The 23,849-nt window shown below is 51.5% G+C and overlaps 1 protein-coding gene across 1 annotated transcript in view; it reads left to right on the top strand.

Annotated features, from left to right (window-relative positions):
• Window positions 1-2,050: 2,050 nt before the first annotated feature.
• LOC140191878 (kelch-like protein 10) overlaps window positions 2,051-23,849 on the top strand; it is a 31,146-nt gene continuing 9,347 nt past the window's right edge. The window contains exons 1-2 of the mRNA XM_072249693.1: window positions 2,051-2,485; window positions 21,997-22,614. Coding sequence (XP_072105794.1) covers window positions 2,066-2,485; window positions 21,997-22,614 — 1,038 coding nt within the window. The 5' untranslated portion in view covers window positions 2,051-2,065. The remainder of the gene's footprint in view (window positions 2,486-21,996; window positions 22,615-23,849) is intronic.

Genomic DNA, 23,849 nt, shown 5'->3' on the forward strand with positions numbered 1-23,849 from the left:
CCCACCTTCCTCCTCACCTGTCACCTGTTAGTTTGTCCTCTTCCACCTCCCCCACCCACTCACCTTCCCCCTCACCTGGTCTCACCTGTCAGCTTGTCCTCCTTCCCCTTCACCTGGTCTCACCTGTCACCTGTCAGCTTGTCCCCGCCCCAACCCCACCCACCCACCTTCCCCCTCACCTGGTCTCACCTGTCACCTGTCAGCTTGTCCTCCTCCCCCTCCCCCACCCACCTTCTTATTCTGGCTTTTTCCTACTTCCTTTCCAGTCCTGATGGAAGAACTGGAGAGGAAGGGGCTTAATCCCCTCCATAGATGCTGACTGACCTGCTGAGTTCCTCCAGCGTCTTCTGTGTGTTGCTCTGGATTTCCAGCGTCTGTGGAATCTCTCATGTTTTAGATCCATAGCCTCTTGTGTCGCCGGAGATGCAAACTCTGCAAAGTACGTGTCACATCTTCCTCAACTCTCACGAACTCATCACGTCAAGCAGCATCAAGACTCTTCGTCAGGAACCCCAACCACCCAGGCTGTGCTCTCCTCTCGCTGATGCCACCAGGAAGGAGGTACAGGAGCCTCAGGACTCACACCACCAGGTTCAGGAACAGTTATTACCCCTCAACCATCAGGAAGGAGGTACAGGAGCCTCAGGATCCACACCACCAGGTTCAGGAACAGTTATTACCCCTCAACCATCAGGAAGGAGGTACAGGAACCTCAGGACCCACACCACCAGGTTCAGGAACAGTTATTACCACTCGACCATCAGGAAGGAGGTACAGGAGCCTCAGGTCCCACACCACTAGGTTCAGGAACAGTTATTACCCCTCAACCATCAGGAAGGAGGTACAGAAGCCTCAGGACCCACACCACCAGGTTCAGGAACAGTTATTACCCCCCTCAGCCATCAGGAAGGAGGTACAGGAGCCTCAGATCCCACACCACCAGGATCAGGGATAGTTATTACCCCCTCAACCAACAGGCGCTGGAATCAAAGGGGATAATTTCACTCAACTCATTGAAACATTCCCGCAACCAATGGACTCACTTTCAAGGACTCTTCATCTCATATTCTCGATATTTATTGCTTATTATTATTATTATTTATTGTTATTATTATGTTTGCGTATTTGTATTTAATGTAAATGCCTGGAAGGAAATAAATCTCAGGATTGTATCTAGTTATATACAGTACTGTGCAAAAGTCTTGGACAAATACATATAGAATCGGGGTGCCTAAGACTTTTGCATTCAGTACTGCATTTGTCACTGTGGAACGGAGAGCGAGTTTGTAAATCTGGCGGGAGCAAAGGATGTTGGAATTGGCGAGGGTGGGGCACCGCGGGAGGGGTGTGGGACAGGTGGCAGAGAAGGAGTATCAGGGGTGATGGGGGCGCAGACAAACCCAGCCCTGAGACACCAGGCAGGGCCATTTGATTCCAAACAATCGGTTTATCGATCACTTGCAGAATGTCTCTCTTGTGCTTCCCTCTTCCTTCCCCTTTTCCCAACCGCAATTCCCCTCTCCCTGTCCCCCTTCGCACTCTCAGTCCACAACAGAGACCCATATCAGAATCAGGTTTATTATCACTCACATATGTCATGAAATTTGATTTTTTTTTGTGTGGCAGCAGTACAGTGTAATGCATTAAATTACTACAGTACTGTGTGCAAAAGCTTTAGGCCAGCCTAGCTATCCTAGCTCTGTGTGTGTATATATATATATACACATATATATATACAGTACTGTATATAAACTTTGATAGAAAGTTGCTTTCAACTTTGAGTTGCATCGGAACTCTCCCCAACCTACCGGTCCGAACCTCGTCTATACAATATATTCCTCTCCATGGATGCTGCCTGACTTGCTGAGTTCCTCGGTCGCTTTTGTGCGCGTTGCCCAAGTTCTCCAGCGCCGGCGGGAGGGTTTTGCGAGGGAGGGCGGAGGGGAACTCATGCCTGAACGCCTCTGTTTCCCTTTCCCCTCCGTCCCCGCACAGCGCCCTGTTCACCAGCGGCTGGAACAGCATAGAGAAGAAGGTGTACAACATCCCGGGCGTGTCGCCCGACATGATGAAGCTGATCATTGAGTACGCCTACACTCGGACGGTCCCGGTCACCGTGGAGAACGTGGAGCGGCTCCTGGCCGCCGCCGACCAGTTCAACGTGCTGGGGATCGTCCGCGCCTGCTGCGAGTTCCTGCAGGCCCAGCTGTGCCTCGAGAACTGCATCGGCATCTGCAAGTTTGCCGACTACTACTTCTGCCCCGATCTGCGGCACAAAGCCTACATGTACATCCTGCACCACTTCGAGGAGATCGTGAAGGTGAGCGAGGAGTTCCTGGAGCTCTCGGCCTTCGAGCTCAGAGACATTATCGAGAAGGACGAGTTAAACGTCAAGCAGGAAGACGTGGTCTTCGACGCCATTCTCAAGTGGATTGTCCAAGACCCGGACATCAGGAAAAGGTCCATTGTCATACTGCTACCTAAGGTATAGTGTGTCACACTGACTATTTAGAAGTTTTCTAACTTGTTTTTTTTTTAAAAAAAGAACTCTTAATAGTCTGGGACCGCAGTTTATCACAGAACAGGAGAAAATCTGCCGCTGCTGGAAATCCAGAGCAACACACACATACACACACACACACGGCGTCGGGCCGAAACCCTTGGCAGGATTTCCAGCATCTGTAGATTTGCGATTTGGATTTACAGCACTACTTTGTGAAGTCTCTTCCGGGGATACCCACCCCGAAGAAGTTTAGATCTTCCTTTGGGCGGGAGTTGAGATGTAATGTTCAAATTGTACAAGGCATTGGTAAGGCTAAATTTGGAGTATTGTGTACAGTTCTGGTCACCGAATTATAGGAAAGATGTCAACAAAATCTTAGAGAGAGCACAGAGAAGATTTACTGGAATGTTACCTGGGTTTCATTTCCTAAGTTACAGAGAAAGGTTGAACAAGTTAGGTCTTTATTCTTTGGAGCGTAGAAGGTTGAGGGGGGACTTGATAGAGGTGTTTAAAATTATGAGAGGGATAGATAGAGTTGACGTGGATAGGTTTTTTCCATTGAGAATGGGGGAGATTCAAACAAGGAGGACATGAGTTGAGAGTTAAAGGGCAAAAGTTTAGGGGTAACATGAGGGGTAACTTCTTTACTCAGAGAGTGGTGGCTGTGTGGAACGAGCTTCCAGCAGAAGTGGTTGAAGCAGGTTCGATGTTGTTGTTTAAAGTTAAATTGGACAGCTATATGGACAGGAAAGAAATGGAGGGTTATGGGCTGAGTGCAGGTCGGCGGGACTAGGTGAGAGTAAGCGTTCGGCAAGGACTAGAAGGGCCGAGATGCCCTGTTTCCGTGCTGTAATTGTTATATGGGAGTTCAGAGAAACCTCCCCCATCCCCCTCTCACCGCTCCCCCTCTGTGATCCCTGCTGCCAGTCCTGCCGAAGGGACTCGGCCAGAAACGGCGACTGTTTACACTTTCCCATGGACGCTGCCTGGCCTGCTGGGTTCCTCCGGCATTGTGTGTGTGTGTGTGTCTTACATCACAGAATCGCTTTTGTTTAATAACTCTGCTCGTGCTCTCAGGTCTTCTTCTGTTGGCCTCTTAAAATTAAACCATCTCCTTATTCTTCTTAAGCACACCACAACGGCTGGGGCATAGACCACCAACAGTGGCTTGCCAGAGTCCTCTGACCTGGGCAAGTTGTCCGCAGGCCAATCTTCAAAGAACCTTCCTCTCCCAGAAATGAGGTCATTGTCTCCAAGTGTAGCTCATCTTCTTGGTGTATCCATCCTCTCCCGGCAATGAGATCATTGTCTCCAAGTGCAGCCCATCTCCTTGGTGTATCCTTCCTCTCCCAGAAATGAGCTCGTTGTCTCCAAGTGCAGCCCATGTCCTTGGTGTATCCTTCCTCTCAGCAATGAGGTCGTTGTCTCTAAGTGCAGCCCATCTCTTTGGTGTATCCTTCCTCTCCTGGCAATGAGGTCATTGTCTCCAAGTGCAGCCCATGTCCTTGGTGTATCCTTCCTCTCCCGGCAATGAGATCATTGTCTCCAAGCGCAGCCCATCTCCTTGGTGTATCCTTCCTCTCCCAGAAATGAGCTCGTTGTCTCCAAGTGCAGCCCATGTCCTTGGTGTATCCTTCCTCTCAGCAATGAGGTCATTGTCTCCAAGTGCAGCCCATGTCCTTGGTGTATCCTTCCTCTCCCAGGAAGGAGATCTATGGAGGTCCTGCTGCCATAGGTCTGGGTTTTTAACGTGATGGGATTGCAAGCCCCATGCCCAGCCTCCTCTGTTTGCAGCTGAGTTAGTGCATCCTCCGTATCATGTGGGACCACTGCTACTGGGTGCTGACGGCAGCTCACCACAGTCCTCAGGCCTGGGCCAGTCTTTCAAGTTGTCCCCAGGTGCTGCCCTTCTTCGAAGATCCTGCCTCGCCCAGGAATGATGCCTTTTTTTTTATATTTAAACAAAATTCTTTATTACAAATGTCGGTGCTATACAATATTTACAAACCCAGTGAATAACACATTTACTACACTACAAACAGACAATACATGTTAAACCAATATATTGCCATCCTCATCAATGATGGCATTTACACCCCGCGGAGCCCAACGGTCCCGGAACATCTCGACGGTCGCCGTGGACTGTGCGTATTCCTTTTCAATGTTCACCCGGGCTCGAACATACCCCCTAAACATAGCCAGGCAGTCCGCCCGGGGAGAACCTCCTGCCACCCTTTTCCAGGAGCCACGGATGGCAATTTTCGCCAGCCCCAGGAGCAAGTTGACAAGGACATCCTCATCCCTCTGTGCCCCCCTCCTTACTGGATGAAGGAATGATGCCTTGGGAGCTTCTGTTGATGTGATGGTAGCCCTGGGGTTTATCCTCTGTACATAACCTGTGCCCAGGACAGTGTAGAGGGAGCTTCACTCTGTATCTGACTGCGCTGTCCCTGGGTGGGTGTGATGGGACAGTGTAGAGGGAGCTTCACGCTGTATCTAACTCATGCTGTCCCTCCCCAGGGAGTGTGTTACTGAACAGTGCAGTGGGAGCTTCACTCTGTGTCTCACCTGTGCTGTCCCTGTCCTGGAAGTGTGTGATAGGACCGTGTAGAGGGAGACTTATTCTGTATCAAACTCATGCTCTTCCTGACCGGGGCATTTGTGATGGGACAGTGTAGGGGGATCTTCACTCTGTATCTAATCCATGCTGTCCCTCTCCCTATCCTGAGAGTGTGTGATGGGACAATGTAGAGGGAGTTTCACCCTGTATCTAGCCCATGCTCTCCCTGTCCTGGGAATGTGCATTGGGACATTGTTGAGGAATCTCCACTCAGTGTCTAACACGTGCTGTTCCTGTTGTGGGAGTGGGTGATGGGACAGTATAGAGGGAGCTTCACCCTGTAGCTAAATTGTGTCCTGTGAGTGTGTCACGGGACAGTGTAAAGGGAGCTTCACTGTGTATCTAACCCGTGCTGTCCCTGTCCTGGGAGTGTGTGATGGGACAGTGTAGAGGGAGCTTCACTCTGTATCTGACCCATACTCTCCCTGTCCTGGGGGTGTTTGTTGGAACAGTGTACAGCGAGCTTCACTCTGTCTCTAACCTGTGTCCTGTGAGAGTGTGTTGGGACAGTGTGAACAGATCTTCACTCTGTATCTAACCCATGTTGTTGCTGATCTGGGAGTGTATGTTGGGACAGTGTAGAAGAGGGAGTTTCACTCTGTCTCCAACCTGTGTCCTTTATATATATATATATATATATATATATATACACACACAAAACATCTTTATTACAAATTCAGTGCTATATTTACAAACCAGACTAACACAATTACTACACTACAAATACACAATACACATTAAACTAAAATGTTTCCATCTGTGTAAATGATGGCAATTACCCCCCGCGGAGCCCAATGGTCCCAGAACGACTGTAAGGTCAATGTGGACAGCATGTGTTCCTTCTCAATATTTACCCGGGTACGAACATACTCCTCAAACATTGCCAGGAAGTCTGCCCGGGCAGATCCTCCTGCCACCTGTTTCCAAGACCCAGTGTTCTGAGAGTGTGCATTAGGACAGTATGAACAGATCTCCAGGTGTGTCTAACCCATACTGTTGCTGATCTGGGAGTGTGTGATGGGACAGTGTAGGAAAGGGAGCTTCGATCCGTCTCTAACCCCTATATTGGGAGTCCCCATCTTGGGAGTCTGTGATGGGACAGTGTAAAGGGAGCTTCCATCTGTCTCTGACCGGTGCTGTCCCTGTCCTGGGAGTGTGTGAAGGGACAATGTAGAGGGAGATTCACTCTCTATGTCGTGTGCTGTCCCTGTTCTGTGAGTGTGTGATGGGACATTGTAGAGGTACCTTCACTCTGTTTCTAACCTGTGCTGTGCCTGTTGTGGGAGTCTGCGTTGGGGCAGAGTTAAGGGAGCTTCACTCTGTCTCTAAACTGTGGCCTGGGAGTGTGTGTGGGACAGTGTGAACAGATCTTCACTCTGATTCTAACCCTTGCTGTGATTGCCTTGAGAGGTGTGATGGGACAGTGTAGAGGGAGCTTCCTTCTCTCTCAGACACATGCTGTCCCTGACCTGGGAGCGTGCGACAGAACAGTGTAGAGGGAGATTTATTCTGTATCATACTCATGCTCTCCCTGACTCGGCAGTTTGTCATAGGACAGTGTAGAGGGAGCTTCACTCTGTATCTAACCCATGCTGTCCCCATCCCAGGAGTGTCAGATGGGAAAGTGCAGAGGGAACTTCACGCTGTGTCTAACTCGTGCCCTGGGAGTGTGCAATGGGACAGTGTAGAGGGAGCTTCACTCTGTTTCTAACCTGTTTTCTGGGAGTGTGTGATGGGACAGTGTACGGGGAGATTCCTTCTGCCCTGGGAGTGTCTGATGAGACGGTGTAGAGGGCTCTTCACACTGTATCTGAACTTTACTGTCCTTGTTCAAAGAGTGTGTGACGTGACAGTCTAGAGGGAGCTTCACTCTATCTATCCCGTGTTGTTCCTGTCCCGGGAGTGGGTGATGGGAGAGTGTAGAGGGAGCTTCACTCTCTATCTGAACAGTGCTGTCCCTGTTCTGAAAGTGTGTGACGGGACAGTGCTGCGAAGGATTCACCCTGTCTCTAACCCATTTACTGGGAGTGTGCAATAGGACAGAGTAGAGCATGACTATTCTGTATCAAACTCATGCTCTTCCTGACCGGGGAGTTTGTGATAGGACAGTGTAGAGGGAGCTTCACTCTGTATCTAACCCATGCTGTCCCTGTCCTGGGAGTGTGTGATGGGACAGTGTAGAGGGAGCTTTACTCTGTATCTGACCCATACTCTCCCTGTCTTGGGGGTGTTTGTTGGAACAGTGTACAGCGAGCTTCACTCTGTCTCTAACCTGTGTCCTGGGAATGTGTGTTGGGACAGTGTGAACAGATCTTCACTCTGTATCTAACCCATGTTGTGGCTGATCTGGGAGTGTGTATTGGGATAGTCTAGAGGGAGCTTCACTCTGGTTCTAACCTGTGCTGTTGCTGTTCTGGGAGTGTGTGATGGGTCAGTGTAGAGACAGCTTCACTCTGTATCTAACCCATGCTGTCCCTGTCCTGGGAGTGTGTGTGGGACAGTGTAGAGGGAACTTCGCTCAGTCTCTAGCCTGTGCTGTGTCTGTCGTGGGGGTCTGTTTTGGGGCAGAGTAGAGGGAGCTTCGCTCTGTCTCTAACCTGTGTCCTGGGAGTGTGCGATGGGGCAGTGTGAATAGATCTTTACTCTGTATCTAACCCATGCTGTTGCTGATCTGGGACTATGCGATAGGACAGTGTAGAGGGAGCTTCACTCTGTATCTAACCCGAGCTGTGCCTGTCAAGGGAGTGTGCTGGGGCAGAGTTCAGGGATCCTTACTCTATCCCTAACCTGTGTCCTGGGAGTGTGTGATGAGACAGTGTGGAGGAAGTTTCACTGTGTCTCTAACCTGTTTTCTGGGAGCTTGTAATGGGACAGGGTGGAGGAAGCTTCACTCTGTGTCTAACCCATACTATCCCTGTCCAAGGAGTGTGTTATAGGACAGTGTAGAGGGAGATTTATTCTGTATCGAACTCATGCTCTCCCTGACCATGGAGTTTGTGATGGAAAAGTGTAGGGGGATCTTCACTCTTTATCTAACCCATAATGTCCCTGTCCCAGGAGTATGTGATGGGACAGTGTAGGGAAAGCTTCATTCTGTCTCTAACCTGTTTTCTTGAAGTGTACGATGGGACACTGTAGAGGGAGATTCCTTCTGCCTCTGACCCATGCTGTCCCTGTCCTGAGACAGTGTAGAGGGCTCTTCACTCTGTATCTGAATCATACTGTCCCTGTTCAGTGTGTGATGTGACAGTCTAGAGGGAGCTTCACTCTATCTATCCCATGCTTTTCCTGTCCCAGGTGTGAGCGATGGGACAGTGTAGAGGGAGCTTCACTCTGTACCTAACCTGTGTTCTGGGAGTGTGTGATGGGATGGTGTAAAGGGAGCTTCACTCTATCTACCTGTGTTCTGGGAGTGTGTGATGGGACAGTGTAGAGGGAGCTTCACTCTACCTAACGTGTGTTCTGGGAGTGTGTGATGGGACAGTGTAGAGGGAGCTTCACTCTATCTAACCTGTGTTCTGGGAGTGTGTGATGGGACTGTGTAGAGAAGCTTCACTCATATCGAAACTGTGTTCTGGGAGTGTGCGATGGGACAGTGCAGAGGGAACTTCACTCTTCGTCTAACCCGAGCTGTGTCTGCCCTGGGAGTGTGTGATGGGACAAAGTGGATGGAGCATCCGTCAGTATCTAACCCATGTTCTCCCTGTCCTGGGAGTGTGGGATGGGACAGTGTCGAGGGAACTTTATTCCGTACCTAGCCTGTGCTGTCCCCATTCCGAGAGTGTGAGATGGGACAGTGTAGAGGAGGCTCAACTCTGTATTTAACCTGTGCTGTCCCTGTCCTGTGAGTGTGTGTTGGGACACTGTTGAGGGGGCTACACCCTGTCTCTCACCCTTGATGCCCCTGATCTGGGAGAGTGTGTAGTGGCAGAGCACAGGGAGCTTCACACTATCTCTAACGGATGCTGTCTCTGTCCCAGGAGTGGGTGATGACTGTGGAGAGGGTGCTGCCTTCTGTATCTAGCCTGTGCCTCCCTGTCCTGGGAGTGTGTGTTGGGACAGTGTGAACAGATAGAAACATAGAAAACCTACAGCACAACACAGGCCCTTCGACCCACAAAGCTGTACCGAACATGTCCTTACCTTAGAACTACCTAGGCTTTACCCATAGCTCTCTATTTTCCTAAGCTCCATGTAGCCATCCAGGGGTCTCTTAAAACACCCTATTGTATCCACCTCCACCACCGCCACCAGCAGCCCGTTCCACACACTCACCTCTCTCTGTGTAAAAAACATACCTCTGTACCCACTTCAAAGCACCTTAAAAGTATGCTGTCTCATGCTAGCTATTTCAGCCCTGGGGAAAAGCCTCTGACTATCCACACGATCAATGCCTCTCACCATCTTATACACCTCTATCAGGTCACCTCTCATCCTCCGTTGCTCCAAGGAGAAAAGGCCAAGTTCACTCAACCTATTCTCATAAGGCATGCTCCCCAATCCAGGCAACATCCTTGTAAATCTCCTCTGTACCCTTTCTATGGTTTCCACATCCTTCCTGTAGTGAGGTGACCAGAACTGAGCACAGTACTCCAAGTGGGGTCTGACCAGGGTCCTATATAGCTGCAACATTACCTCTCAGCTCTTAAACTCAATCCCACAATTGATGAAGGCCAATACACCGTATGCTTTCTTAACCACAGAGTCAACCTGCACAGCTGCTTTAAGTGTCCTATGGAATCGGACCGCAAGATCCCTCTGATCCTCCACACTGCCAAGAGTCTTACCATTAATGCTATATTCTGCCATATATTTGACGTACCAGAATGAACCACATCACACTTACCTGGGTTAAACTCCATCTGCCACTTCTCAGCCCAGTTTTGCATCAATGTCCCGCTGTAACCTCTGACAGCCCTCCACACTATCCACAACACCCCCAACCTTTGTGTCATCAGCAAATTTACTAACCCATCCCTCCACTTCCTCATCCAGGTCATTTATAAAAATCACGAAGAGAAGGGGTCCCAGAACAGATACCTGAGGCAGACCACTGGTGACTGACCTCCATGCAGAATATGACCCATCTACAACCACTCTTTGTCTTTTGTGGGCAAGCCAGTTCTGATCCACAAAGCAATGTCCCCTTGGCTCCCATGGCTCCTTACTTTCTCAATAAGCCTTGCATGGGGTACCTTATCAAATGGCTTGCTGAAATCCATGTATACTACATCTATGGCTCTACCTTCATCAATGTGTTTAGTCACATCCTCAAAAAAATCAATCGGGCTCATAAGGCACGACCTGCCTTTGACAAAGCTATGCTGACTATTCCTAATCATATTATGTCTCTCTCCAAATGTTCATAAATCCTGCCTCTCAGGATCTTCTCCATCAACTTACCAACCACTGAAGTAAGATTCACTGGTTTATAATTTCCTGGGCTATCTCTACTCCCTTTCTTGAATAAGGGAACAACATCCACAAACCTCCAATCCTCCAGAACTTCTCCCGTCCTCATTGATGATGCAAAGATCATCACCAGAGGCTCAGCAATCTCCTTCTTCACCTCCCACAGTAGCCTGGGAAACATCTCATCCGGTCCCGGCGACTTATCCAACTTGATGCTTTCCAAAAGCTCCAGCACATCCTCTTTCTTAATATCTACATGCTCAAGCTTTTCAGTCCACTGCAAGTCATCACTACAATCACCAAGATCCTCTTCCATGGTGAATACTGAAGTAAAGTATTCATTAAGTACCTCTGCTATTTTCTCCTGTTCCATATGAATTTTGCACTGTCACATTTGATAGGTCCTATTCTTTCATGTCTTATCCTCTTGCTCTTCACATACTTGTAGAATGCCTTGGGGATTTCCTTAATCCGGCCCACCAAGGCCTTCTCATGGTCCCTTCCGGCTCTCCTAATTTCATTCTTAAGCTCCTTCCTGATAGCCTTATAATATTCTAAATTCCTATCAGTACCTAGTTTTTTGAACCTTTCGTAAGCTCTTCTTTTCTCCTTGACTAGATTTTCAACAGCCTTTGTGCACCACGGAATTGTACGCTACCATCCTTTCCCTGTCTCATTGGAACGTACCTACACAGAACCCCATACAAATATCCCCTGAACATTTGCCACATTTCTTCTGTACGTCTCCCCGAGAACATCTGTTTCCAGTTTATGCTTCCAAGTTCCTGCCTGATACCCTCATATTTCCCCGTACTCCAATTAAACATTTCCCTAACTTGTCTGTTCCTATTCCTCTCCAATGCTATGGTAAAGGAGACAGAATTGTGATCACTGTCTCCAAAATGCTCTCCCACTGAGATATCTGACACCTGATCAGGTTCATTTCCCAATATCAGATCAAGTACAGCCTCTCCTCTTGTAGGCTTATCTACACATTGTGTCAAGAAACCTTCCTGAACACACCTAACAAACTCTACCCCATCTAAACCCCTCACTCCAGGGAGATGCCAATCAATATTTGTTAAATTAAAATCTCCCACCACAACAACCCTGTTATTATTACTCCTTTCCAGAATCTGTCTCCCTATCTGCTCCTCGATGTCCCTGTTTCTATTGGGTGGTCTATAATAAACACCCAGCAGAGTTATTGACTCCTTCCTGTTCCTAACCTCCACCCACAGAGACTCCGTAGACAACCCCTCCATGACTTCCTCCTTTTCTGCAGCCGTGACACTATCTCTGATCAACAGTGCCACGCCCCCACCTCTTTTGCCTCTCTCACTGTCCTTTCTGAAACAGCTAAAGCCTGGCACTTGAAGTAACCATTCCTGCTTCTGAGCCATCCAAGTCTCTGTAATGTCCACAACATCATAGCTCCAAGTGCTGATCCACGCTCTAAGCTCATCCGCTTTATTCATAATAGTCCTCGCATTAAAATAGACACATCTCAAACCGTCGGTCTGAGTGCGTCCCTTCTCTATCACCTGCCTATCTTCCCTCTTGCACTGTCTCCAAGCTTTCTCTATTTGTGAGCCAACCACCTCTTCCCCAGTCTCTTCAGTTCTGTTCCCACCCCCCAACAATTCAAGTTTAAACTCTCCCCAGTAGCCTTAGCAAATCTCCCCGCCAGGATATTGGTCCCCCTGGGATTCAAGTGCAACCCGTCCTTTTTGTACAGGTCACTCCTGCCCCAAAAGAGGTCCCAGTGATCCAGAAATCTGAATCCCTGCCCCCTGCTCCAATCCCCCAGCCGCACATTTATCCTCCACCTCATTCTATTCCTATACTCACCATCACGTGGCACAGGCAGTAATCCCGAGATTACTACCTTTGAGGTCCTGCTTCTCAACTTCCTTCCTAACTCCCTGTAGTCTGTTTTCAGGACCTCCTCCCCTTTCCTACCTATGTCGTTGGTACCAATATGTACCATGGCCTCTGGCTGTTCACCTTCCCACTTCAAGATATCCTGGACGTGATCAGAAACATCCCGGACCCTGGCACCTGGGAGGCAAACTACCAAAGAAACCATAGAAACTACAGCACAGAAACAGGCCCTTTGGCCCTTCTTGGCTGTGCCGAACCATTTTCTGCCTAGTCCCACTGACCTGCACACGGACCATATCCCTCCATACACCTCCCATCCATGTATCTGTCCAATTTATTCTTAAATGTTAAAAAAGAACCCGCATTTACCACCTCGTCTGGCAGCTCATTCCATACTCCCACCACTCTCTGTGTGAAGAAGCCCCCCCCCCAATGTTCCCTTTAAACTTTTCCCCCCTCACCCTTAACCCATGTCCTCTGGTTTTTTTTCTCCCCTTGCCTCAGTGGAAAAAGCCTGCTTGCATTCACTCTATCTATACCCATCATAATTTTATATACCTCTATCAAATCTCCCCTCATTCTTCTACGCTCCAGGGAATAAAGTCCTAACCTATTCAATCTTTCTCTGTAACTGAGTTTCTCAAGTCCTGGCAACATCCTTGTAAACCTTCTCTGCACTCTTTCAACCTTATTTATATCCTTCCTGTAATTTGGTGACCAAAACTGAACACAATACTCCAGATTCGGCCTCACCAATGCCTTATACAACCTCATCATAACATTCCAGCTCTTACACTCAATACTTTGATTAATAAAGGCCAATGTACCAAAAGCTCTCTTTACCACCCTATCTACCTGTGACGCCACTTTTAGGGAATTTTGTATCTGTATTCCCAGATCCCTCTGTTCCACCGCACTCCTCAGTGCCTTACCATTAACCCTGTATGTTCTACGTTGGTTTGTCCTTCCAACGTGCAATACCTCACACTTTTCTGTATTAAACTCCATCTGCTATTTTTCAGCCCATTTTTCCAGCTGGTCCAAGTCCTTCTGCAGGCTCTGAAAACCTTCCTCACTGTCTACTACACCTCCAATCTTTGTATCATCAGCAAACTTGCTGATCCAATTTATCACATTATCATCCAGATCATTGATATAGATGACAAATAACGATGGACCCAGCACTGATCCCTGTGGCACACCATCCGTGTTTCTTTCCTGCATCCACAGAATCGCCTGTCTGACCCCCTAACTATAGAGTCCCCTATCACTGCTGCCATCCTCTTCCTTTCCCTACACTTCTGAGCCACAGGGCCAGACTCTGTGCCAGAAGCACGGCCACTGTTGTTTCCCCCAGGTAGGCAGTCCCCCCCCCCAACAGTACGCAAGCAGGAGTGCTTATTGTTAAGGGAAAAAGCCACTAGGGTACTCCCTAGTATCTGACTCTTGCCCTTCCCTCTCCCGACTGTTACCCACTTATCTGTCTCCTGAGGCCCCGGTGTGACTACCTGCTCCTCTCTATCACCTCCTCACTCTGTGTCAAACCCAATCTGTTGCTGATCTGTGAGTGTGTGGAGGGAGCTTTATTCTGTGTCTAACCCATGAAGTCCCTGTCCTGGGAGTGTGTAATAGGACAGTGAAGAGGGAGCTTCCTCTGACTCGAACAATGTTTGCTGTGAGTGTGTGATGGGACGCTGTGGGGGGAGCTTCACTCTGTATCTAACCCATACTATCCCTGTTCTGGGAGTGTACGATGGGACAATGTCGAGGGAGTTGCACTCAGTATCTAACCTGTGCTGTGCCTGTCATGGGAGTGTGTTGGAGCAGAGGTCAGGGAGCTTCATTCTGTCTCTAACCTGTTTTCTGTGAGTGTGTGATGGGACAGTGTGAGCAGATATTCATTCTGTATCTAACCCATACTGTTGCTCATCTGTGAGTGTGTGATGGGACAGTGTAAAGGGAGTTTAACTCTGTATCTAACCCAAATTCTCCCTTTAATGGGAGTGTGTGATGGGACCATCTAGAGGGAACATCACTCTGTATCTGACCCATGCTGTCCCTGTCCTGGGAGTGTGTGATGGGACAGTGTAGAGGGGGTTTCACTCTGTCTGTATCCCGTACTGTTGCTGATCAGGAGTGTGTGATGGGACAGTGTAGAGGGAGTTTCACTCTGTATCTAACCCTTACTGTTGCTGATCGGGAGTGTGTGATGGGACAGTGTAGAGGGAGTTTCACTCTGTCTGTATCCTGTACTGGTGCTGATCGGGAGTGTGTGATGGGACAGTGTACAGGGAGTTTCACTCTGTATCTAACCCATACTGTTGCTGATCGGGAGTGTGTGATGGGACAGTGTAGAGGGAGTTTCACTCTGTCTGTATCCTGTACTGTTGCTGATCGGGAGTGTGTGATGGGACAGTGTACAGGGAGTTTCACTCTGTCTGTATCCCGTGCCCTGGGACTGTGCAGGCAAATCTTTATTATGTATCTAACCCGTGCTGTCCCTGTCTTGCGGGGCGGGGGGGTGGATTTGAAGATTTAAGATTTAAATCTATTTTTCACATGAACATTGAAACATGCTGTGAAATGCCAACATTCGCCTCGCTGTCTAACACAGCCGGTGGACGCGTCGGGGGTGGCAGGGGCTTCCCCAAGTGGCGTCACACATTCCAGTTGGCCACTCTGCCAGCCAGACCAACACAGAACACCCACACCCACCAGCGGCAACTCCGAAACCGTCCCCATCCGCCTGTCCCACTCAAGGACCGTGCCGCCCTCTAATCACCACACTCCTCCCCGGCCCCCACCACCACCGAACTTGCCGAGACTGGCAAAGATTGTCGGAAGCTGGCCAGACATCGGGGAGGTCGCGACGCCACTGCAAGTGAGCAATGCTGCCCACGGGGCAATCCTCCGCCCTCCTCCCGCTCCTCCTCCATTTCCCGGATGCCCGCCCTCCACCCCGTCTTCCCGCTGCCTTCAAAGAGATCCTCACCTGCGAAATTTGTTGTTTGGCAGGACATAGTGATTTTTAAAGATGATAAATTAAAGTAAGAAATAAACACAAAATACTCTGCAGATGCTGAGGTCAAAGCAACACTCACAACACGCTGGAGGAACTCAGCAGGTCAGGCAGCATCCGTGGAAACGATCAATCAACGTTTCAGGCCGGAACCCTTCGTCAGGACCGCAGGGGGAGGGGGCACAGGCCCTATAAAGAAGGTGGTGGGAGGTTGGGAAGGAGAAGGCTGGTAGGTTCCAGGTGAAAAACCAGTAAGGGGAAAGATAAAGGGGTGGGGAAGGGGAGGCAGGGAGGTGATAGGCAGGAAAGGTGAAGAAGGAATAGGGGAAAACACAATGGGTAGTAGAAGGAAGCGAAACCATGAGGGAGGTGGTAGGCAGCTGGGGGAGGGGGCAGAGTGACATAGGGATAGAGGAAGGGAGGGGGAGGGAATTACTTTTTAAAAAGAATGGCGAGTCTCTCTCTTCCCCCCACCCCACTTTCCTTACCGGTCATGATGAAGGGTGTCGGCCCGAAACATCCACCAGTTGTTCCACTCCAGAGATGCTGCCTGACCTGCTGAGTTCCGCCAGCATGTTGGATTGTCCCTGCATCCCAGGAGACGCCGCGACTCCCTTGCGCCTTCCCACAGGATAACTGGACAGCAATGGGCCAGTTCAACGTGTCCTGTGACACCAATCCCCCTCCCAACCCAACCACTCCTCTATTCCCCACCATCCCTGCCACGTCCCCCCACTAGCTGAGAGTCACGGGGAACACCTGTGAAACATCCAATAGCTCTGGACCTGCACTCGCTGGAGTTTACAATGAAGCCGGGTTGGCAGGGTGTCAGATCTCATCGAAACCTGTCAAATACTGGAAGGCCTCAATAGAGTGGATGTGGAGAGGATGTTTCCTATAGTGTGGGAGTCTAGGACCAGAGGGCACAGAGAGAGTGGATGTGGAGAGGATGTTTCCTATAGTGAGGGAGTCTAGGACCAGAGGGCACAGATAGAGTGGATGTGGAGAGGATGTTTCCTATAGTGAGGGAGTCTAGGACCAGAGGGCACAGATAGAGTGGATGTGCAGAGGACGATTCCTATAGTGGGGGAGTCTAGGACCAGAGGACACAGATACAGTGGATGTGGAGGGGATGTTTCTATAGTGAGGGAGTCTAGGACCAGAGGGCACAGATAGAGTGGATGTGGAGAGGATGTTTCCTACAGTGGGGGAGTCTGGGACCAGAAGACACAGATAGAGAGGATGTGGAGAGGATGTTTCCTATAGTGGGGGAGTCTAGGACCAGAGGGCACAGATAGACTGGATTGGTAGAGGATGTTTCCTACAGTGGGGGAGTCTAGGACCAGAGGACACAGATAGAGAGGATGTGGAGAGGATGTTTCCTACAGTGGGGGAGTCTAGGACCAGAGGACACAGATAGAGAGGATGTGGAGAGGATGTTTCCTATAGTGGGGGATTCTAGGACCAGAGGGCACAGATAGGGTGGATGTGGAGAGGATGTTTCCTACAGTGGGGGAGTCTAGGACCAGAGGACACAGATAGAGTGGATATGGAGAGGATGTTTCCTATAGTGGGGAGTCTAGGACCAGAAGTCTCCACCTCAGAATAGGATCCCCAATAGAACAGAGATGAGGAGGAATTTCTTTAGCCAGAGGGGTGGTGAATCTGTGGAATTCGTTGCCACAGACGGCACTGGTGGCCAAGTCATTGGGGGTGTATTTAAAGTAGAGATTGACAGGTTCTTGAGTAGTGAGGGTGACAAACATCAGGAGGAGAATCGGGGACGAGATGGATAATAAATCAGCCATGTTGGGATGGCGGAGTAGTCTCGATGGGCTGAATGGCCTTGTCCAGTCCTCGTGATTTGGGAGTCCAGATGGGTCAGCAGAGACGCACAGGAGAGATTTGGAATCTGGAGCATGAAATGGCATTTGGAGGAACTCAGCAGGTCGGGCAGCGTCTGTGGGGGGTGGGGGTGGGGGAGAAACTGCCAACACACACACACGCACACTCACACTAACACACTCACACTCACACTCACACACACACACAAAATGCTGGAGGAACTCAGCAGGTCGGCCAGCGTTTGTGGAGAGGAATAAACAGTCAACGTTTCGGGCTGAGACCCTTCATCAGGACTGAGAAGGAAGGCGGGGGTGAAGATGCTAGAATAAAAGGGTGGGGGGGAGGGGAAGCAGGCCTGGCTCTAAGGTGATAGGTGAAGCCGGGTGGGTGGGAAAGGTAAAGGGCTGGAGAGGAACGAATCTGATCGGAGAGGAGAGTGGACCGTGGGAGAAAGGGAAGGAGGAGGGACACCAGGGGGAGGTGATGGGTGGGAAAGGTAAAGGGCTGGAGAGGAAGGAATCTGATCGGAGAGGAGAGTGGACCATGGGAGAAAGGGAAGGAGGAGGGACACCAGGGGGAGGTGATGGGTGGGAAAGGTAAAGGGCTGGAGAGGAAGGAATCTGATCGGAGAGGAGAGTGGACCGTGGGAGAAGGGGAAGGAGGAGGGACACCAGGGGGAGATGATGGGTGGGAAAGGTAAAGGGCTGGAGAGGAAGGAATCTGATCGGAGAGGAGAGTGGACCGTGGGAGAAAGAGAAGGAGGAGGGACACCGGGGGAGGTGATGGGTGGGAAAGGTAAAGGGTTGGAGAGGAAGGAATCTGATCGGAGAGGAGAGTGGACCGTGGGAGAAAGGGAAGAGGAGGGACACCAGGGGGAGGTGATGGGTGGGAAAGGTAAAGGGCCGGAGTGGAAGGAATCTGATCAGAGGGGAGAGTGGACCATGGGAGAAAGGGAAGGAGGAGGGACACCAGGGGGAGATGATGGGTGGGAAAGGTAAAGGGTTGGAGAGGAAGGAATCTGATCGGAGAGGAGAGTGGACCGTGGGAGAAAGAGAAGGAGGAGGGACACCAGGGGGAGGTGATGGGTGGGAAAGGTAAAGGGCCGGAGTGGAAGGAATCTGATCGGAGAGGAGAATGGACTGTGGGAGAAAGGGAAGGAGGAGGGACACCAGGAGGAGGTGATGGGTGGGAAAGGTAAAGGGCTGGAGAGGAAGGAATCTGATCGGAGAGGAGAGTGGACCGTGGGAGAAAGGGAAGGAGGAGGGACACCAGGGGGAGATGATGGGTGGGAAAGGTAAAGGGCTGGAGAGGAAGGAATCTGATCAGAGAGGAGAGTGGACCGGGGGAGAAAGGGAAGGAGGAGGGACACCAGGGGGAGGTGATGGGTGGGAAAGGTAAAGGGCTGGAGAGGAAGGAATCTGATCGGAGAGGAGAGTGGACTGTGGGAGAAAGAGAAGGAGGAGGGACACCGGGGGAGGTGATGGGTGGGTAAGGTAAAGGGTTGGAGAGGAAGGAATCTGATCGGAGAGGAGAGTGGACCGTGGGAGAAAGGGAAGAGGAGGGACACCAGGGGGAGGTGATGGGTGGGAAAGGTAAAGGGCCGGAGTGGAAGGAATCTGATCAGAGGGGAGAGTGGACCATGGGAGAAAGGGAAGGAGGAGGGACACCAGGGGGAGGTGATGGGTGGGAAAGGTAAAGGGTTGGAGAGGAAGGAATCTGATCGGAGAGGAGAGTGGACCGTGGGAGAAAGAGAAGGAGGAGGGACACCAGGGGGAGGTGATGGGTGGGAAAGGTAAAGGGCCGGAGTGGAAGGAATCTGATCGGAGAGGAGAATGGACCGTGGGAGAAAGGGAAGGAGGAGGGACACTAGGGGGAGGTGATGGGTGAGAAAGGTAAAGGGCTGGAGAGGAAGGAATCTGTTAGGAGAGGACAGTGGACCAGGGGAGAAAGGGAAGGAGGAGGGACACCAGGGGGAGGTGATGAGTGGGAAAGGTAAAGGGCTGGAGTGGAAGGAATCTGATCAGAGAGGAGAGTGGACTGTGGGAGAAAGGGAAGGAGGAGGGACACCAGGGGGAGGTGATGGGTGGGAAAGGTAAAGGGCAGGAGAGGAAGGAATCTGATCGGAGAGGAGAGTGGACCGTGGGAGAAAGGGAAGAAGGAGGGACACCAGGGGGAGGTGATGGGTGGGAAAGGTAAAGGGCTGGAGAGGAAGGAATCTGATGGGAGAGGAGAGTGGACCATAGGAGAAAGGGAAGGAGGAGGGGCACCAGGGGGAGGTGATGGGCGGGTGAGAAGAAGTAAAAGGTCAGAGTGGGGGAACTCAATCGACAATTCATTCCCCTCCAACAGACGCTGCTCGGCCCGCTGAGATCCTGCGGCAGATCGTTAGCGGCTCCACGCGTGCACTGAACCGAGCCAACTGCCTTGGCTCTCCGGTCTGGGATTAAGCAGCGCTCCCGGGGGGCGCCCAGAATGGGGTCGGGGAGGGGGGAACGATACCCACTGCCGGAGGAACAGCGGGTTGGGCGGCGTCTGTGGAGGGAGATGGGCAGTCGATGTTCCGGGTTGAGACCCTTCACCAGGACTGACAGACGAGGGGAGATGACGGGGGCGGGGGGCGTGGGGGTTAAGAGGCGGGGTGGCGCAGGAGATGGTGAGTGATGGGTGGATCCAGGTGAGAGGGGTAAAGGAGGCTGGAAACGTTCCTTAAGGTTGTCATAACCAGGGGTGGGGTGGAGGAGACGGTTAATAAGCTCCACTACTTATTAAATGCTCCCAACGGCGTGCGTCTCACGTAGCCTCTGACAACCAAGTCCAGCTCCCGCCCTACACGTGTGGTTTAGCTACTAAGCCCGGCGGAACCGTGTCTACCGACAGGAGAAGGGGCAAAGGCGGGTTACCGGCGCCTTAAAACCAGTCGCTCCGGCAGATGGGGCTCGTCAGCCGCGGTTGGCAGCTTATCTGGGAGAAGGGAAACTCTGTTCTCAAACCACCCGCTGCCTTGCGGCTTGACCCGCTTCGGGAGTAAACCCCGCCGAGAGAAAAAAAAAAATCTGGAGAGCGGAGTCCCTAACGTTGAGTTCGAGGCTGACTGGTAACTCCTGGTGCCAAACCGTGTCAGTCTCTGCCGGTCCTTTGGGTCCATCGGCTGCGTGGGGAGAGGGAGCTTGCTACACGGGGGCAGCAGTTCGCTCTCCGTATCGTACCGCCCTGGCCTGCGTATCCAGACAGCCGGGACGCACCGTCCATGGACGACCCTGATCGATGGAGGGGGTGGACAGCTGGAGGTCGCCGAGGGCTGAAGCTGACGGGAGAGGACAGCGGAGCGTGAAACCAAACGAGGGCGAGAGGGGGGATAGAAGGAGAGGTGTGGGTAACTCGTGCTTTCCCCCCGTTAACAAAGGAGGCCCCTCTGTTGGCCGGAGGCCGACCGTGAGTATTGCGGCTGGCAGGGCGGTACGGTACGGAGAGCGAACTGTTGCCCGTGTAACGGGATCCCTCTCTCCACGCAGCGGATGAACCCAGAGGAACATAGAAACATAGAAAATAGGTGCAGGAGTAGGCAATTCGGCCCTTCGAGCCCGCACCACCATTCAGTACGATCATGGCTGATCATCCAACTCAGAACCCTGTACCTGCCTTCTCTCCATACCCCCTGATCCCTTTAGCCACAAGGGCCATATCTAACTCCCTCTTAAATATAGCCAATGAATTGGCCCCAACTGTTCCTGTGGCAGAGAATTCCACAGATTCACCACTCTCTGTGTGAAGAAGTTTTTCCTCATCTCGGTCCTAAAAGGCTTCCCCTTTATCCTCAAACTGTGACCCCTCGTTCTGGACTTCCCCAACATCGGGAACAATCTTCCTGCATCTAGTCTGTCCAATCCCTTTAGAATTTTATACGTTTCAATAAGATCCCCCCTTCAATCTTCTAAATTCCAGCGAGTATAAGCGTAGTCGATCCAGTCTTTCTTCATATGAAAGTCCTGCCATCCCAGGAATCAATCTGGTGAACCTTCTTTGTACTCCCTATATGGCAAGAATGTCTTTCCTCAGATTAGGGGACCAAAACTGCACACAATACTCCAGGTGTGGTCTCACCAAGGCCTTGTACAACTGCAGTAGAACCTCCCTGCTCCTGTACTCGAATCCTCTTGCTATGAATGCCAGCATACCATTCGCCTTTTTCACCGCCTGCTGTACCTGCATGCCCACTTTCAATGACTGGTGTATAATGACACCCAGGTCTCGTTGCACCTCCCCTTTTCCTAATCGGCCACCATTCAGATAATAATCTGTTTTCCTGTTCTTGCCACCAAAGTGGATAACCTCACATTTACCCACGTTAAATTGCATCTGCCATGAATTTGCCCACTCACCTAACCTATCCAAGTCACCCTGCATCCTCTTAGCATCCTCCTCACAGCTAACACTGCCGCCCAGCTTCCTGTCATCCGCAAACTTGGAGATGCTGCATTTAATTCCCTCGTCTAGGTTATTAATATATGTATTAATGATATTAATGGCACCGGAGTTGCCAGTCAGCGTGGAACTCAAGGTAGGACTCTGCCTGAGGGGCTCCAGCTGCGGATTTTCCCCCTCGCGGTTCACTCCCGAAGCCTTCCCCATGAGTGGGCACAGCGGGGTCTCCTCCTCCCCGTGCTAACCGCTGCTTGCCTTCCCCCTTCCCCCTTCCCCGGCCCGGCCCCGCAGGTGAGGCTGGCCCTCATGAACGCCGAGTACTTCATGAACAATGTCAAGAACAACGACTACGTAAAGGACAACGACGACTGCAAGCCGATCATTATCAACGCCCTCAAGGCCATGTACGACCTCAACATGAACGGGCCGTCCAGCTCGGACTTCCGCAACCCGCTCACCAGGCCCCGGCTCCCCTTCTCCATCCTCTTCGCCATCGGCGGCTGGAGCGGCGGCAGCCCCACCAACGCCATCGAGGCGTACGACGCCCGCGCCGACCGCTGGGTCAATGTCACCTGCGAGGAGGAGAGCCCCCGGGCTTACCACGGCGCCGCCTACCTCAACGGCTTCGTCTACATCATCGGCGGCTTCGACAGCGTGGACTACTTCAACAGCGTCAAGCGCTTCGACCCGGTGAGGCGGACGTGGCAGCAGGTGGCGCCCATGCACTCCCGGCGCTGCTATGTCAGCGTCACCGTCCTCCACAGCTTCATCTACGCCATGGGCGGCTTCGACGGCTACGTGCGCCTCAACACCGCCGAGCGCTACGAGCCCGAGACCAACCAGTGGACGCTGATCGCGCCGATGCACGAACAGCGCAGCGACGCCAGCGCCACCATGCTGCACGGCAAGGTAACCCGGAGGGTCGGGGGGGAGGTGGGGTGGGGGGCAGTGGTGTTGGCAGCCCCGAGCCTCCGGCTAAAGAAACTCCTGGCATTAGCCATTTCCGCCCCCAGGAAAATCTAGCATCAAAGTTGCTGGTGAACGCAGCATCTCCAGGAAGAGGTACAGTCGACGTTTCGGGGCCGAGACCCTTCGTCAGGACTTCGTCGGCCCGAAACGTCGACTGTACCTCTTCCTGGAGATGCTGCGTTCACCAGCAACTTTGATGTGTGTTGCTTGGGTTTCCAGCGTCGGCAGATTTCCTCGTGTTTGCCCAGGAAATTCTCTCTGGTTACCAGCCTCCCTGCCTCCCTGTACGCCTCCGGCAAGTCAGCTCTTCCCTCCACGGAGAAACGCCCTAGCTCGCTCCTCTCTTGCCCCAGAGCCCTGCAGAAGTCGGAGCTCCATTCTAATATTGTAGGAGGAATATTGTATCATTTCTTAATGCGTGCATTACTAAATGACAATAAAAGAGGACTGCGTGTCCTCGTAATCTAATCACCTCTAGTTTGAACTCTCCAAGGTAATCGCCCAGCTCGAGCGGTGAACGACGATCAGCAGATTTTAGCTATTCGGCCCGTTGAGTCTGCTCCACTCTATTCCATCATGGCCGGATTATTTTCCCCTCTCAACAACACCCCCCCCCCCACTCTCTTTCCTTCGCCCCTAATCGCGAACCGATCAACCTCCGCTTTCAATGTGGCTCGGCCTCCGCCGCCGCCTGCGTGGCCACGAATTCCACAGATCCACCGGCCTCTGGCCGGCTGGAGAAATCCGGCCTCGCCTCTGTTCTAATTACAGATCGCAGGTCTAACTGAAAGGAGCCAAAAGGACGGGGATTTGATCACCGGCTGTAATAATGTGGCCAGTACCCGGCGGCAGAAATGTGCAATCGATCAGTCGATAATACATCGGCCTTTAGGATCAGGTTTAATAACGCTTAATAAGACCGTAAGGCATAGGAGCAGAATGTGGCCACTCGGCCCATCAAGTCTTGTGCCATTCCGTCACCCCCTCAACCCCACTCTCCTGCCTTCTGCCTGTAACCTTAGACGCCCTGACTAATCAAGAACCTATCAACCTCCGCTTTAAGTCTCCCCAATGACTTGGCCTCCAGAGCCGCCTGCGGTGACGAATTCCACAGATTCACCTCCCTCTGGCGAAAGAAATTCCTCCTCACCTCTGTTCTAAATGGACGTCCCCCT

Source organism: Mobula birostris, chromosome X (genome assembly GCF_030028105.1).
Source record: "Mobula birostris isolate sMobBir1 chromosome X, sMobBir1.hap1, whole genome shotgun sequence".
NCBI classification, from domain to species: Eukaryota; Metazoa; Chordata; class Chondrichthyes; order Myliobatiformes; family Myliobatidae; genus Mobula; species Mobula birostris.